The sequence below is a fragment of the Dipodomys ordii genome, unplaced genomic scaffold (genome assembly GCF_000151885.1).
Source record: "Dipodomys ordii isolate 6190 unplaced genomic scaffold, Dord_2.0 Scaffold14, whole genome shotgun sequence".
Lineage (NCBI taxonomy): Eukaryota > Metazoa > Chordata > Mammalia > Rodentia > Heteromyidae > Dipodomys > Dipodomys ordii.
In genome coordinates, this window is record NW_012267230.1 from 13,284,361 (window position 1) to 13,299,684 (window position 15,324).

A 15,324-nucleotide genomic window follows, 5' to 3' on the forward strand; every position below is an offset into this window, starting at 1 on the left:
CTCACCCCAGGAATTAACACTTGTCTGATAAGATGCACACCCTCCTGAGAAAAAAGTTTCTCCAAACTTAAACCATGTGCCCCAGAATGCAAATAGCAGGCTGACTCCTTATCTCAAGGATAAGGATCAGTTTCCAGGCTGGATGTCTTAGAAACTCAGAAAGTTAACACCAGGTCTGATTAGAGCAAAGACAAAGCTCCTATCTTTGCATAACTTTGCAGCCAGACCCCCCCCCCTCCTACCATATAAATACCTCCAATAGCCCAAGGGGCTGTGCGTCTCTATCTCCCCAGGAGAGCTCCCACACCCTGTTAGGCTGTGACCTGCTCTTCCAGTGTGTTTGTCTGTCCCTTTGTCTGTTTGTTTACTTACTCCTTAAAGCTCAAGTTTCCTTCCCATTGTAATTCTTATTCTGCAAAGTCAAGTACCCTAAGTGAAGAGTTCCTTCATTTAAAGGGAAACTTCACTGAACCTCACCTCCACCCGTTGACACGGAGACTGGATCACAGTTCAAAGCCAGCCCAGCGAGACTCTAATCTCCAATAAAACGACCCCAAAAAGCCAGAAGTGGAGCTGTGTCTCAAGTGGCAGGGATAGTGCACAGGCCCTGGCTTCAAGCTCCAACACTGGCACACACAAAGTCAGCTTCCGAGCCCGAGTAGGTTGCAAGCCGTCCTTCCTTGCAACTAAAAATGAATTCACTTTGTTGTCTGCTCGTGTGTGCGCGTGTGCTCGGGTGTGTTGGGGTCTGGGTGGCTTTTTTCCTCTTCCTGCAAGATCAAAGCAAACTCCTGGAAGCCCAGGCGATCCTGTGTGCTCCCGAGGCCTCCTGAATACTTATTTAATGTCCTCCTAGCGAGCCCTGAGGCCCTGGAGGACACCCGCAGCCAGGGCCTGACCCGGGCCAGGCGAGTGGTACCGGCCCCCACCACCCGGGGATCGTCTAGCCACGCCCCATGGGGGCCGGATCCCGCCTGGCCCCGCCCACAGGCCCCGCCCAGGCTTCTTTGGCCCCGCCCCGTAACTGTAGGGGCGCCCTGTCAGGCCCTCGGCCACGCCTCCTTTGTAGGCTCCGACCCACTTCCGCCCGTCTCCTAGCAACGCCGGCCCCGCCCGCCATGGCGCCGGAGGAGCGCGCGGAGACAGCCGGCCTGCTGCGGATCTTCGAGCGCCGCTTCCTGGCGGCGCGCGCGCTGCGCTCTTTCCCCTGGCAGGTGGGCGACGAGGCCCGGGGCCCGGTGGGCTTGGGAAGGGAGGGTGGGGGGGGAGGCATCGGGACTGGAGCCCGGCGGGCGGCGGTTCCCCCCGGGAGCCCCCCGGGCTGCGGCCTGTGCGGTGCGGGAGCGCGGGGCCCCGCCGCGTGGGGCTCCGCAGGGTCGCGGCCCGCGCGCGATCGCGCTCCAGGACCGGGACGGTGACCAGCCCGGCTCCCCGGAGATCGGACTTCAAAGCCGCCCCGGAGCAGCCGAGGCCTGACGGGGCCTGGGGACCCGGGCTGGCGCGTGGTCCCCGCAGCGGCGGGGGCTCCGTGGACTTCACCGCACCCTGCTTGGCGATGCACGTGCGGTGATGAGTTCATGCGTGAGCCCCTCGGATACCCAGGCCTCCTTGTCTGCCTCCGACACGGAGGATAACAGCAGCTGTAGGCCCCCCTTCAGGGCCCACTGTATTCGTTCGTGAATACGGCCAGCACCCGTGAGCTGTGGCCTACCGCTGACAGCCCGACCCGAGAACCTGTTCAAAGGCCGATCAGAGGAGGTGTTCAATGAGGAGAGAAGCAGAGCAAAGACCCAGGCCTTGTCCCTGACGCACACCCCTAGATGCTGCCATGACCCCATGACAGCATCTCTCTGCCATCGCTTTTAATCAGTGATACTGACTTCCTGGAGCTGTTTGTGTCACTGTCCTTAAGTTAGTCAGCGTCTCCCTGATTTAGTGGCCAGGCACAGGCAGTCTGTGTTACAGACAAGGCCCTGCTCAGATGAGAGCCCCAGAGAACTGATAAATGATTGAACAAGAAAACTCCACAGGAAAGTTGCCATAACACCACTTAAACAGGGAGACTTAGCCGAGAGGCGGCATTTGAACTGGGACTTAACATAGCGAAGCAGCCAACCGCTGGATTGCCTTGAAGAACAAGAAATGCAAAGGTCCTAGACTGCCTTGAAGAACAAGAAATGCAAAGGTTCTATAGTGGGAACACAGCTGGTACATTTCAGGGGGTCAGTGTGGCCAGAGGGGAGTGTATGGGACAGGGTGGTAACAGAAGATCAAGGAGGAGCCAGGGCCTGATCTGCCTGGATCCCGAGCTCACTAATGGGCTCCAGACCCCCGAAAGAGCACCGAATGAGCAGGCCTGACCCCTGCACAGTTGAGTCTCCATCCCAACTCAGAGGGCAGGTGAGCGCCAGGCTTCAGCCTCGGGTGGCTCCCACTTGACAGGTGAGTGCCAGGCTTCAGCCTCGGGTGGCTCCCACTTCTATCTGACCCCTAGGAGCCAGCGCTCCATGCTTTGCTTACCAGTTGTGCATGTTTCATGTTGCTGAGGGGAAAAAAAATGGCTTAATATCTCATTCATGCTCCATCTATCTTTCTTTTCCTCCCAGTAGAGCCTAGAAGAGAAATTGAGATGTTCACCAGAGTCTGAGCAGCTGCTGCTGGATATTTTACAGAAGGTAAGAACGCCAGGATTCGGTGTTCCTAGATGAAGTTGTCAGAAGCTAAGATCTAACCACTGGGTTCTTCCGGTAGACAGTGCGACACCCCGTGTGTACAAGGCACCCACCATCCAACAAGTACACCCAGAGCTTCGTCTTGGAGCTCATCAAAAAGGTTAGTGACAGTCAGGTACTGCCAGGCCCGCGACCCCTCCCCCCTGCCTCTGCCAGCCCTGTGCCAGGGGCCTCAAGAGAGCAGTGGGCTAGACCACCAGGGACAGGGCAGAATGAGAAGGGAGGGCAGGGATGGGGACAGCAAGGCTTTTCTCCCCACTCACATCCAGCGCTCTCAACACCAGCCACGTCTGTTATGGCCGCCTCCCACCACACAGGTTCTGGTCCTGCAGGGAACTGGGGGCACCCCCTCCCTGCCCCATAGCCCCACCCACTTGGATCCCGCCTGGTACCTGCCAGCCTGGGCAATGGTACAATGGCTGCTGCTGGAAATTCGAGCAGTAGCATACGTTCCTTCACAGCTAGCCAGTGACGTTCTCCATGCGCAGTTGGCTGGAAGGATTACATTCACAGGCCGGGCCATAGCAAATCCTGTCAGCCAGCCCACACGCTAATGACCTGTGTCCCTCTATCCCCCCTGCCCAAGGCCCCTATGGGGCCTTCCTGGATCCCCAGAAGCCCGGCTGGTCCTCAGATGAGCCTAGTCCCGCCTGGTAAATCTCAGGGGTGCCATTGAGAGCAGCTGGGGTGCCACCCTGGTGACTCACCGGACCATTCTCTGGTCTAAGACTGGCGGAGCTTTTCCCTCAGTCCCTGGCGGCCCTTCCTCTCTCCCGACCTTCCACCCTGAATCTCTGTCACCATGGTGAGAATCAGGCCAGAGGAAGGGCGTGGTGACAACGTCCCATTCCAGCCTCCCTTTTGGATCACAGCCAAAGCCAACAGGCAGCAGCTGGGTGCCACCCCAGCTGTCCCATGGGCCTGTCTGTCTGTCTGTCCCCAGCATGAAGCTGTCCACACCGAGCCTTCGGATGAGCTGTACGAAGCTCTGACAGAGGTCCTCACAGCCGAGGAGTCCACCCGGTGCCACCGGAGCTACGTGTTGGTATGACGCACGCGCCCTCCTCCCGCGGGCCATGGGACATGGGGCCCTAACTTGGCTTCTCACCCTGCACAGGGCCCTTGAGGTGTCCTGGTGCTGGCGTGCCCACAGTGTGCTCTTCCTCATTACTGAGCAGTGTTCCCCCACAGTGGACACCCACCATCTCTTAGCCACTGCCCGCTGCGGTCTAACGTGGCGGCCTGGACTGTGCGTGCCTGGGCTAATTCTCCTGCCCCGTCTCCCTGCAGCCATCGGGGGCGGTGGTCACGCTCTCTGAGAGCACGGCCATCGTGTCCCACGGCACCACCGGCCTGGTCACATGGGACGCCGCCCTCTACCTCGCCGAGTGGGCCATCGAGAACCCAGCCACCTTTGCTCACAGGTGACCTGGGTCCCGTCCCCCACCCTGGGCCTGCCTTGAGCGTGGCAGCGGGGCTGGGCAGTCACAGACACGGGGCCCCCTTCCCCACCCAGGACGGTCCTGGAGCTTGGCAGCGGGGCCGGCCTCACGGGCCTGGCCATCTGCAAGTCGTGCCGCCCCCGAGCCTACATCTTCAGTGACTGCCACAGCCGCGTGCTCCGGCAGCTCCGGGAGAACGTGGGCCTCAACGGCTTCTCGCTGCAGCCAGAGCCCGCCGCGGACACGCACACGCCCCTGGTGACTGTGGCCCACCTGGACTGGGACGCGGCCACCGCCCCTGAGCTCGCTGCCTTCCAGCCGGACGTCATCATCGCAGCCGGTGACCCTGGGCTCCTGGCCGTGTCTGGGGGGGGGGGCGCAGTGTGGCAGGCAGGGGCCTACAGGGTACCCCAAAGTCACCCCGGGGACTCCAGGGTGGTGAACACCCTGAGGACACCCCACCCTGCCCCCACATCAATGCCAGGCGGCCAGTGGCCTGCGCACCCCCAGAGCTTCAGACGTGGGGCACACCCATCCCCAGCACCTCCCGCCCGCCACCTCCTGCCCTGCGGTCAGCGGGCCCGAGCCCGTGGTGACGTGGGTTTTCACCGCAGACGTGCTGTACTGCCCGGATGTGACCCGCTCGCTGGTTGAGGTCCTGCGCAGGCTCTCTGCCTGCTCAGGGGGCCGCACGCCCGAAGTCTACGTGGCCTTCACCATGCGCAACCCAGACACATACCGGCTGTTCACCACCGAACTGGGTGAGCCCTGGGTCCTCAGGCCACCATGGTGTCCCCCACGCGCCTCCCATGAGGTGGAGATGGGCCTGGGAGGTTGACGGGGGGGGGGGGGAAGGGGGGGGGGGGGGGGAGAAGGAGGGGGGAAGGAGAAGGATTGGGAGGGGGGGGGGAAGGGGGAGGAAGGGGGAGCCCCACCACGGGCCTCAGATGCAGTCTCAGGCTGGGTGCGGGCAGTCGGTGCTTGCAGCCTCCATCCCATGTGCAGCTGGGGTGTGGCTCAGGGACACAGCCTAGCCTAGTCTGCACAGGCCCCGGGCTTCACCCCCAGCACCCCTCAAGACAACTATCTCCATGTCCTGTAACTATGGGGAATTTCTAGAACACTCCAGTTAGTAGCAAGAGTCTAGAGCCTTCCACATCTTTTTGTCTATTCTAACTGGTTTTATAATAACCGTAACTGGGACTCTGTGGCGAGTGAGCCCGGCCATCTGCGCCTGCACACGCCCCGGTCCTGGCCTTGTGCGGTCCGCTGGTCCAGCAGCCCAGCCAATGCAGGTTCCGATCGCAGCTCCTCACTCTCTGGGCTGACTGGCAGGTTGGACGGGTGCAGAGTGACAGGGACCTGAGGGCTCCCGTGGCTGTCACTGCAGGGTTGGAGAAGGGTTGGGTTTTGTGTGTGATGCTGGGGTTTCGACCTGGGGGCTCACACTTGCCAGGTGGGTGCTCTACTACTGAGTCATACCTCCTGCCCTTTTTTGTTTGTTTCTGGTTGTTGTTTTATTTTCCTTGAGTAAAGTCTCCCTTTATTCTCAGGCTAGCTGGCCTGGACTGCAATCCTCTTATTTGTACTTCCCCGCACCACTGGGATGAGAGATGGGCCTCCATGCTATTTTGTACGTAATGGCAGAGATGGAGTCTCCAAACTTTTTTGGCCTAGGTGATCTTGGCCTCCCAAGTAGCTAGGATTACAGGCGTGTTCTACCATGCCCAGCCTGTCATTCCTGCCTTAAGACCACAGGTTCCTGGTCCCACCACAGAGGCAGACTATAGACAGCTACAGAGCCTGGAAACCTGTGATCAGCTCGAGCCAGGCTGGACACACCTGCCCCTGTCCTGCCATCCTGAGACCTTGTGCCATTTCAGACGGCGCTGAGATCGGCTGGGAGACAGTGCCGCCTCACACCCGGAAGCTGTTCCCCTACGAAGGATGCTCAGAGACTTCCATCCTGAGGCTCACGTTGTAGGTGCATCAGCACTGGGAGGCTTGATCTCCATCAGACAGGGGCTCTGTGAACCGCACTTCCTTCACCATGTGAAGAGTTAAATTCTGAGTCAGAATCACAAACGGTCCTGAGAAAAGGCAGCGGGCATGAGTGGGTGCTGCTTCCCCAGGGGCTCTCAGGCCAGGTCCCTTGTGTAAATAAATATGTATTTGCCAAGTGTGTCCCCAGCCCGTGTGTGTGCTCTGCACTCACAATTCTTGGTCCCACTGCAGGAGACAAACCCAGTCTCAGGTCTGGGATCTGGGCCGAGCAGCCCCTAGGTCAGCGCCGCAGAATGCCTGCTGCTGTCCTTCCGGCCTCTGGCCACTGGGGGGCACTGAAGGACAGTGGCCCAGGCCCCAGGGTCAGTCCACCAAGGGGAGAACGGTCCGCCTCCAGCTCTCGTCCCACCGGAGCTGCTCTGCACTCCTGAGGTTCTCGCGGAACTGCTGTAGTTCACCAGCAGGGTCAGGAAACTTGGAGAAAAGCCTCTGCAGGAAAAGCACAGAGCACAGATCCGTATCTCAGGCCCTCAAACCACTGTTCCCGGGTCTATCCAGCTGCACCCCTAACTGGATCCCACTCAGTCACGGGGCGCTGGGGAGCCAGCTCCTTTTTGCCAGGGCCTGGGCCCTAGAGGAGCCCCTCATCCTGGCCCACAGGTCAGCTAGCCATCTGCAGGGGAGGAAGGAGTGGGGATCTGTGCAACATGTCCAGCCCACTTGCTTTGAGAAATAAAGTTTTATTTATAATCCCATGCATGCACAGACGGGTCAGTGGCTGCTTTCACATTACAGCCTTAGAAGGGTGAAGCCTTTTCAGACCCAGCTGTCTCTATTCAACTCAGGAACCATGGGCTGGGGCTGGGTGCAGGTGCTAGGCACCTGCCTAGAGAATGCAAGGCAAGGCACGTGCCATCTCCAGTACTGCAATAAGCAAACCTCTTCCAAAAATGAAAAGAAAAAAAGGACTGAATTTTATATCCTAGTCGAGCCCCACTGCCTCTGCCTGCTCCCTGGAGGGAAGCCCAGCACCCCATCTCTTGTGGGTGGTAAGCCGCAAACTCGGGGTAGGTAGGGAAAGCGGCGTTCCAGGGGCTGGCTGGCGGCATGACCTATCACCTCTGTGGCCCCAGCACCAGCCATCCACAGCCCCCCACAGCTGCCGCTGCTGGGCCTCCTCCACACCCCTCAAGCCCTGGCCCCGGCACGGCTACCTGCAGCTGAGCCGCCAGTTCCTCCGCATCCTCGAACACCAGGCCGTTCTCTCCGTGCCTCACGAGCTCGTGCAAACTGCAGGGAGAGCAGGGGGAGCCTGAGCGCGCCGGGTGCCCAGAGCCCACACTCAGGCAGAGGCGGGGAGCAGGCTGGGGCCGCCGCTCTGACCTGAGCGCTGGACACACGTGGCAGGGAGCCACCCCAAGGCAGCTTTGGTCCTGTGTGCGAACCAAAGGAAGAAGCCAAAGTACGGCTTAAAGATGGCTGTTCCATCCCCAAGGACCCTGAACTCGGCTCACACCACGGTCAACACCCTAACTGCCCACCCGGGGCCTATGCCAGGACCACTGCTTCCAGAACCTTCTCTATCCTGGCCCTTCCCACTGTCCATGCTGCCAGGGGAGGGAAGTCTTAGAGCTGCGGCTGTTTAACTGTTCATCCAGGAGAGCAGCCAGGAGAGGCCCATGGAGGAGAGCAGAAAGCAGGCCTCTGGCTCGTGCGGCCCTGTGCTCCAGTGAGTGCTGCGGGAAGCCACCACCCACCCCTGGGCCCGGCCTGTGCTGCGGACCAGGCCCTTCAGCAGAGGGGTGGGGTCTGTGGGTGACCTGGGCCCCAAATCCTCTCCAGATGACCTACATCACCCAGAGTAAATGCTGCGAAGGCAGCTTCCCCCGCCGGTGCGATGACACTGAAGCCATGCATGTGGACACCACAGAAATGGGGTCCTCTGCCCACCCCGGGGTGCGGGGAGGCAGCACCCTGCAGGTCACACATGGCATCCCAAGGGCTCATCTGTATCCCACCCAGGAGGGCTCGGTTCCACGCCTACCACTTGAAGTTCACGGCGCACACAGGCAGGCAGCACCCAAACATGTCCACCACCTTCATGGGCAGGTCCAGCCCGCTGGACGACCGGTGCAGACACACGCCCAGGTCCGCCGACCCTGGAGAGGCAGACGGGTAGTCAGTGCGCTGGGAAGCAGCTGCCTGGGACTGTGTGGCCCCTCCCACACACAGAAACAGGCAATGTTCCCAACAAGTGTCCCCACTGACGCTGGCCGGGCAGCCCTGGCCTCTGCCACTGGCCATCAAGCCTATCAGAGGTTGCCCAGAGCTGAACACATGCTTCCTAGGTAGCCACAGTTTATTCTCAAAGACCTGCCCAGCCTTGAGAGACCAAAGGAAGGGGTGACATTGTCCAAAAAGAAAAGTACTCTTTACCTGTCATGAAAACGTAACCCTCTGTGCATCACCTTTATAAAAATAAAAGGAGGGGCTGGGAAGGTGGCTCAGTGGTAGAGCGCTTGCCTTGCATGCATGAGGCCCTGGGTTCGATTCCCCAGCACCACATAAGCAAAAAGAAAAAAAAAAGCCAGAAGTGGCACTGTGGCTCAAGTGGTAGAGCGCTAGCCTTGAGCTGAAGAGCTGAGGGACAGTGCCCAGGCCCAGAGTTCACGCCCCACGACCAGACCCAAATAAATAAATGGAAAAAAGGAAAAAGGAACTTCCCAGCAGTTACTGCACAACAACCCAGCTTCTGTTGAAGGTGAAGATCCTACACAGCTTGGTGGATATCTCGAATACCACTGGTGTATACGTGGCATGTACTCACAGTGGTGGCAGTGGCAGCTTTTCTGAAGCTATTTTGCCTACGTAATTTTTCTGTGTACATATGTCAGTACTGAGGCTTGAACTCAGGGCCTGGGTGCTGACCCTGAGCTTTTTTGCTCCAGGCTAGTGCTCTACCCACTTGAGTCACAGCTTCACGTCTGTCATTTTTTGGGGGGTGGCAAGAGGAAGATATTTGGAGACAAGAGTCTCATGGACTTCCTTGCCCAGGCTAGCTTCAAATCACAATCCTTAGATCTCAGCCTCCTGAGTAGCTAGGAGGACAGGCACCTGGCCCTAAAGCGTTTCTTTAATTTTTTATTTTTTGGTCAGTTGTGGGGCTTGAACTCTGGGCCCGGGCGCTGTCCCTGAGCTCTTTTGCTTAAGGCGAGCACTCTACCATTTGAGCCACAGAGCCACTTCCAGTTTTCTGGTGTTTACTTGGAGATAAGTCTCACGGACTTTCCTGGCCAGGCTGGCTTTGAACTGCGATCCTCAGATCTCAGCCTCCTGAGTAGCTGGGATTACAGGCGTGAGCCACTGCCACCCAGCTTTTTTTCTTTTTCTTTTTTTTAAGACTATGCTACAGAAGCCAGCAGCGCTGTCCCAGCTGGCTCTTGCGTGCACCCCCTTTAACACCCGCCCTCCTGGCCCCTCACCTAGCAGCAGCGGGTAGTCCTCGGCCTCCAGCCAGGGCGTGCAGATCTGGACATGCCGGAAGCTCTTGCGGCGGATGAGGCGGCCGTAGTACTCCTTCAGCGGCCCTTTGCCTGCGCAAGGAAGAGTAGTCACTGCCCTGGACCGTGTGTCCCCACGCCCAGGCCTCAGCGGACCCCGCTCAGGCTGGGAGGCCATTTCCCAGAAGCCTCTCTCCCAGCTACCTTCAGAGCCCACCTCAGAGCACAGCCCTGCAGCCTGCAGCCACCACCCCGCACCAGGCACATGCTGAGAGGCCAAATGCCGGGAGGTGGGGCACAGGGCCCACCCTGCCCACCAGGGTCTTGGGTGCGCTGTATAGATGTGGGCATCCGACTGAGATGGCAGTGAGCCGGGGAGCAGGCCCCAGGGAAGCCGGGTACCTGTTATCACACACACGAGGGAAGGCAGGCCAGCCCCGCTGAGAGTCAGCTGTTCAAACTCTGTTAGAAAAATCAAGAAACACAGGCTTGGGATGAGGCTCACACCGGAGAAGTGCTTCTGAGGCCTTGGGTGGGGTCCCCAGCACCTCAAAAAACACACTCAACATACGTACATGCATACATGCATACGAGACAAAGATGACAAAGGACAACCAACTGGGGGGGGGGCTTCCCCTAGGGAGACCCTGGCCTTGAGATGCTCTTCAGACCCAGAGCCTCAAGATTGGACACAGAGCCGCACACCACCTCCCTCCCCGCTAGGCTGACCAGCCCCATGACCCCGGGGGAGGGGGGAAGGGGGGGCACAGGAAGACCCTCCACAAAGGCCCAGCAAGCGTCTCACAGATCAGTGACCCCCACCCAGCCCAGAACAATGGACCCCACCACACACCTACTTTCTAATGCGGCCAGCAGGATGGAGAAGTCCTCGTCCTCTGTGAGAGAGAACAGAGGGTCACAGGTCACCTCCCCGACACTACCCCCTCCTCCCCGGGGTGGGGACAGGGGCTTGTGACTTGGCAGGAGCCCCCAAGTGTAGGGGGGTGGACACACCAATGTGGGGAGGGGCGCGGGCACACCTGTCCAGCTCGTGCTGCTCACCAGCAGCACTGGCCGCTCAGGAAGATGCGTCACCAGCCCGCTCCCAGCATCCTTCTCGGTGAAGGCCGACCTCTCTGTGGCGGGGTCCGAGGGCTCAGAACTGAAGGAGCAAGGAAAGCCCAGGGGATGCGGCAAAACCCTCGGAGCCACGTGGCCACGGGCTCTGGGCTATTTGGCTCCAACGACCACCCCACACACTCAAGTTACACTGACCTCCAGGCTCCCCCCTTTCCCCGCCTGTCACCCCACTCCTGAAGGGGAATACAAATACTCAAGCCGCCCTAGCTCTTCCAAACCCAGCTCTGCAGCTGCGGCCCGTGAGCAGACACCGTCAACCCCCCCCGTGAGTATGGGAAATAGCGGGTGTGTAGGAGGGGACAGGGAGACCCAGGTGGGCAGCCAGCACAGGAAGACAAGACGAACCGTGCCTGGAAAGGACAGTGGGTGCGGCCCAGCTTCATGAAGAGCTCGTGCTGCAGCTCGAGGGGCGTCTCCTTAAAGAAAGACGCCGGCCTGTCATAGACAGTCAGAGCCCTAAAAGGAGAGGCCAGTCAGGGCACAAAGGACTGAGGGAAGGAGGAGACAGACGGACCCAAGAAAGTAAGAGCTCTTGGGGAATCCCAGGCGTCCGGATTCCTTGGGAAGCGCACGATATTTAAGCAGCAAACTGCCAGGACTGCCCAGCTAGGTGGGAAAAGAAGCTGCCCAACAGTCCCCCCACCCTGCTCCCCCAAAACCATAGCCATCTGGTGGGTGCCGAAAAACCACCAACAGATGTAGCAGGTGGCAGCTGCCTCTGGACACTCCCGGGACCCCTGGGCTGGCTGAGGTACCTGATGCCCCAGTTCTCTGCCAGGTCTTCCCGCATGGCGTTGGTCACACACAGGTTCAGGTGGGACAGACGCCCAAAGAGCCTCTCATACCTGCAAAGGTGTCCCAGGTGAGCGCGCAGCTGGGGTGGGGCTGGCCCAGAGGCCACCAAAACCTCCACCAGGCTACAGAGCTGCCATCTCCCAGATCCGCCGGAGTTGGTGCCAACCGAGCAGCCCCTGTGCCAGCCTTCTCCCCCACCCTCCCTCGGTCCCGTCACTCTTCTGTTAAACACACATACAAGAACGTAGCACCCCCTCACCGGGGCGAGACGGAGGGCACCCCTGAGGCCCAGCACAGAGTGGGTGCACACAGCAGGGGCCCAGGCTGCCAGGTGCTGCTGCTGTTCCCACCCAGTGAGCAAGGCCCCGGGGTGGGCGGCCTGAGGCCGGCAGTGCCCAGACAGAGGTGACACCAGGCTGGGAGCAGCTCCAGAGCCGGCACTTCCCCATGGGAAGGAGTTCCCACGCGCTCCCCCCCACCCCCGAGTGTTCTAGCATGGCATCTGCAGCCCCCAGCTCTCACCCCTTAGCCAACAGGACGAGCGGGTGCTGCGGGCCGTGCGCCAGGCCCATGATGGAGTAGCCGTAATTGTGCCAATCGGTGACCAGCTTGCTCCTGCAAAGGCAGCACACAAACCAGCAGACAGCGATGCCAGGCAGGCCCGGGGGGTTCTAGGAAAGAGAGCAATGTGGACTCTGAGGAGGAAGCCCAACCACATGCCGCACGATCCCAGGGAAAAGCCGCCGTGCCCACAGCACACAGATGTGAAGGACTAGAGCTGTTTCGTTCTGTGTAGCCCAGGCAGGCCTCCAATTCTCAATCTCCCTGCCTCAGCCTCCCGAGTGCTGAATTACAGCAGTGTGCCGCCATGACAGGGAGACGGGAAGCGTTACTGACCTCTGGGTAACCAACGAGTAGAATAAAGACCCTCTCCACCACCAAAAGTGCCAGATCATAAATGAAACAGAACTGCTAACAAATTTGTTGTAACCAAGAAACAGAATTGCCTGCTTTGGCAGATATAAATTACAATTGCAATGAAGCATGGCCCCTGTGCAAGGATGAAACAAATGCCTTATTTAAAAAAAAAAAAAGAAGAACTGGGTGAGGGAAGGGATAGTGGGACTACAACAAGGGGTAACAATGATCGACAAATACTTACTCACTGCTTTACTCATGTAACTGTACCCCCTCTGTACAGCATCTTTACAATAAAATAAAGTTTAAACATTTTTAAAAAGACATGAAAAGTAGAATGAAAAGATTCTACTCTCCCCTGTCAGCAGCTAGTGATGATCTAGAGATAAATGAGGGAAACTAAGGAGGAATTAAAAAGGGATTATATACCACATTTTCTTTTCTTTTTGTTGGTCTTGGGGCTTGAACTCAGGGCCTGGGCACTGTTCCTGAGCTTCTTTGTGCTCAAGGCTAGCACTCTACCACTTGAACCAGACAGCCACTTCCAGCCTTTTCTGTGTAGTTTATTGGAGGTAAGAGTCTCAAGGACTCTCTTGCCCTGGCTGGCTTTGAACTGTAGATCTCAGCCTCCTGAGTACCTAGGATTACAGGCATGAGCCACCAGCACCTGGTTTAAAGTTTATATACATAAATGAACGTGTACTTAATCAATTTGTCCATATTTCTGTGTGAGATGCTGGGAATCAAACCCAGGGCCTTTCTGAGTTCACACCCAGTCCAATTTGTGCATTTTTTTTAAAGTGGCTCTCACCTGGAGAAAGATGTAGGCTGCTGGCTCAGTCCACATCAATTTCCACAGCAAGTACACTGTCTGAAACACAACTTTGACTCCATACTGGACAATTCGGGGCCCAACTGCAAATCAAAACATACTGAACACCACCAAAGGAGCTTTTGGCAGTCTACAGGTTTACATGCACACAACACGCAAATGCATACATACATACAACACACATGTGCACAGACACACACGCACGCATAGTGTATACACACACACACACACACACACACACACACACACCCTCCAGTCAGAGGAACCTGGAACTGACTGTCCTACCTGCAAGATGCTGAAGTTCTGTCAACTTCACAATGTGAATTCTGTCATTCTGTAAGAGCTCATCACGGGGTTTGGAGTCTGAAAATGAGAACATCACCTTGAATGAATGAGATGTGGCCACCAATCTTAAAGTCAGATATCTCCACTGTTCAGCTTGAGATGAAAAGTGAGTGTTTCATAAAATGAAACCTTTCTTTTTTTCCCCCTGACATACTAAAATTTGAACTCAGGATTCCTGCATGCTGGGCAAGCAAGCACTGTACCACTTGAGCCATGCCCTTTTGTGAACATCTTGAGGTTCCCTCAGTAATTCTGCCCTGGTTGGTTTTGAACTTGCCAGCCTCCTGCCTCTGCCTCTTGAGTAGCTTGGATTACAATCACACATCACTACTCGAGTTTCCAAAACCTCTCTGATCCTCCCCCAAGGAGAACAGAGAACAAGGCCAATTCCTGTCCAGATTCTACCAGAATGCCCAGCGAGAGGGGGCCCAAAATCGTACCACGTTTACCGAACAACAGGCCCAGCTGCACCGTAGGAGCTCAGGCCGACCAAGACTCCTGCACGGCAGTCTAGATCCGCCGCGCTGCAGCCTGGCCCCGGCAGGAGCAGACTGTACACAAGAGGCTGAGGCGGAGCCCCCCGCTCCAGCCATCCACGAGGATCTGGTCCACGGGGACCCGCTCCGGCCCGCACCGCACGGGCGGGAAAGCTGGCCTTGGCCGTGGAGTGAACCCCCGGGGCCTGCGGGGCTCAGCGCCGAGGGGTGAGGGCCGGGAGGGGCCCGGCCGGCTCCCGTCAGCTCAGAGGCGGCTCTGCGGAGGGGCTGCAGCGGCCCCGCGCGCCGGGATTCGAACCCGAGGACTCAGTGGACCCCCCCGCAGGGAGTGGTTCAGCCGGGCCGTGGTCTTTGCCAGCTGCTCCCCGCCTCCCCCCGCGGGTCCCTCGAGAGGCCCGGGCGGGAGTGACACGCGGGGGTGGGGGGGCGTGGGGGCGTGGCATGCGCGATGACGCGATCGTGCTGACGTGCCCCGCCCCTCCCCTCCCGCACTCACTGCAGAAGCCCAGCAACGTCACGGAGAAGCCGCAGCCCGCCAGCGACAGCGCGTGGTACTGCATGCGGGGGCTGCGGCCCACGTCGCCCAGCACCACGACCAGCACGTGCCGGGCCGCGCGCCCCCGCGGCCAGCGCCTCCGCGCGCCCAGCAGCAGCGGCAACAGCAGACACAGGGCCAGCAGCGCCACGCAGGACGCCGCCATCTTGGCCGGCCGGTCGCGGTCACGTGGTCCGGCGCCGTAGCCCCGCCCCCCACGGCGTGCAGTGCGCAGCCGCAGAACCACTCTTCAGCTGGGGGGCGGGAGAAGTGGGCGGGGCGGGAGAAGTGGGCGGGGCGAGGAACCCGTTCCCTAACTGGGCTCCGCGGAACCACACAGTTCCGGGCGGCCACAAATCTGTGTGAACGGAATTTCGTTTATTAAAGAAATCTGTTTCTTTAGAAAGACCTATACCTTTTTTTTTGGGGGGGAACCGGGGGGGGTCCCAGTCCTGGGGCTTGAACTCAGGGCCTGGGCACTGTCCCTGGGCTTCTTTTGCTCAAGGCTAGCGCTCTACCACTTGAGCTGCACAGTGCCACTTCTGGCTTTTTCTGTGTATGGGGTACTGAGGAACCGAACCCAT

General features: G+C 58.8%; 2 protein-coding genes across 2 annotated transcripts; one reads left to right on the forward strand and one right to left on the reverse strand.

Moving 5' to 3' along the window:
* The first annotated feature begins 1,114 nt into the window (after positions 1-1,114).
* Eef2kmt (eukaryotic elongation factor 2 lysine methyltransferase) lies at positions 1,115-6,182 on the forward strand. Its single transcript, XM_013011742.1, has 8 exons — positions 1,115-1,214; positions 2,610-2,675; positions 2,752-2,832; positions 3,676-3,777; positions 4,023-4,156; positions 4,249-4,514; positions 4,789-4,935; positions 6,058-6,182. The coding sequence occupies exons 1-8, from the start codon at positions 1,119-1,121 to the stop codon at positions 6,156-6,158; spliced, it is 993 nt and encodes a 330-aa protein (XP_012867196.1). The 5' UTR covers positions 1,115-1,118; the 3' UTR covers positions 6,159-6,182.
* Positions 6,178-15,008, reverse strand: Alg1 (ALG1, chitobiosyldiphosphodolichol beta-mannosyltransferase). The gene is made up of 13 exons (XM_013011741.1): positions 14,702-15,008; positions 13,649-13,726; positions 13,343-13,446; positions 12,136-12,284; positions 11,574-11,663; positions 11,164-11,274; positions 10,719-10,840; positions 10,536-10,574; positions 10,081-10,140; positions 9,661-9,771; positions 8,223-8,337; positions 7,393-7,468; positions 6,178-6,667 (listed from the first exon to the last, which is right to left on the reverse strand). Exons 1-13 carry the CDS (start codon positions 14,904-14,906, stop codon positions 6,542-6,544), a joined length of 1,386 nt encoding a protein of 461 aa, XP_012867195.1. The 5' UTR covers positions 14,907-15,008; the 3' UTR covers positions 6,178-6,541.
* Positions 15,009-15,324: the final 316 nt, after the last annotated feature.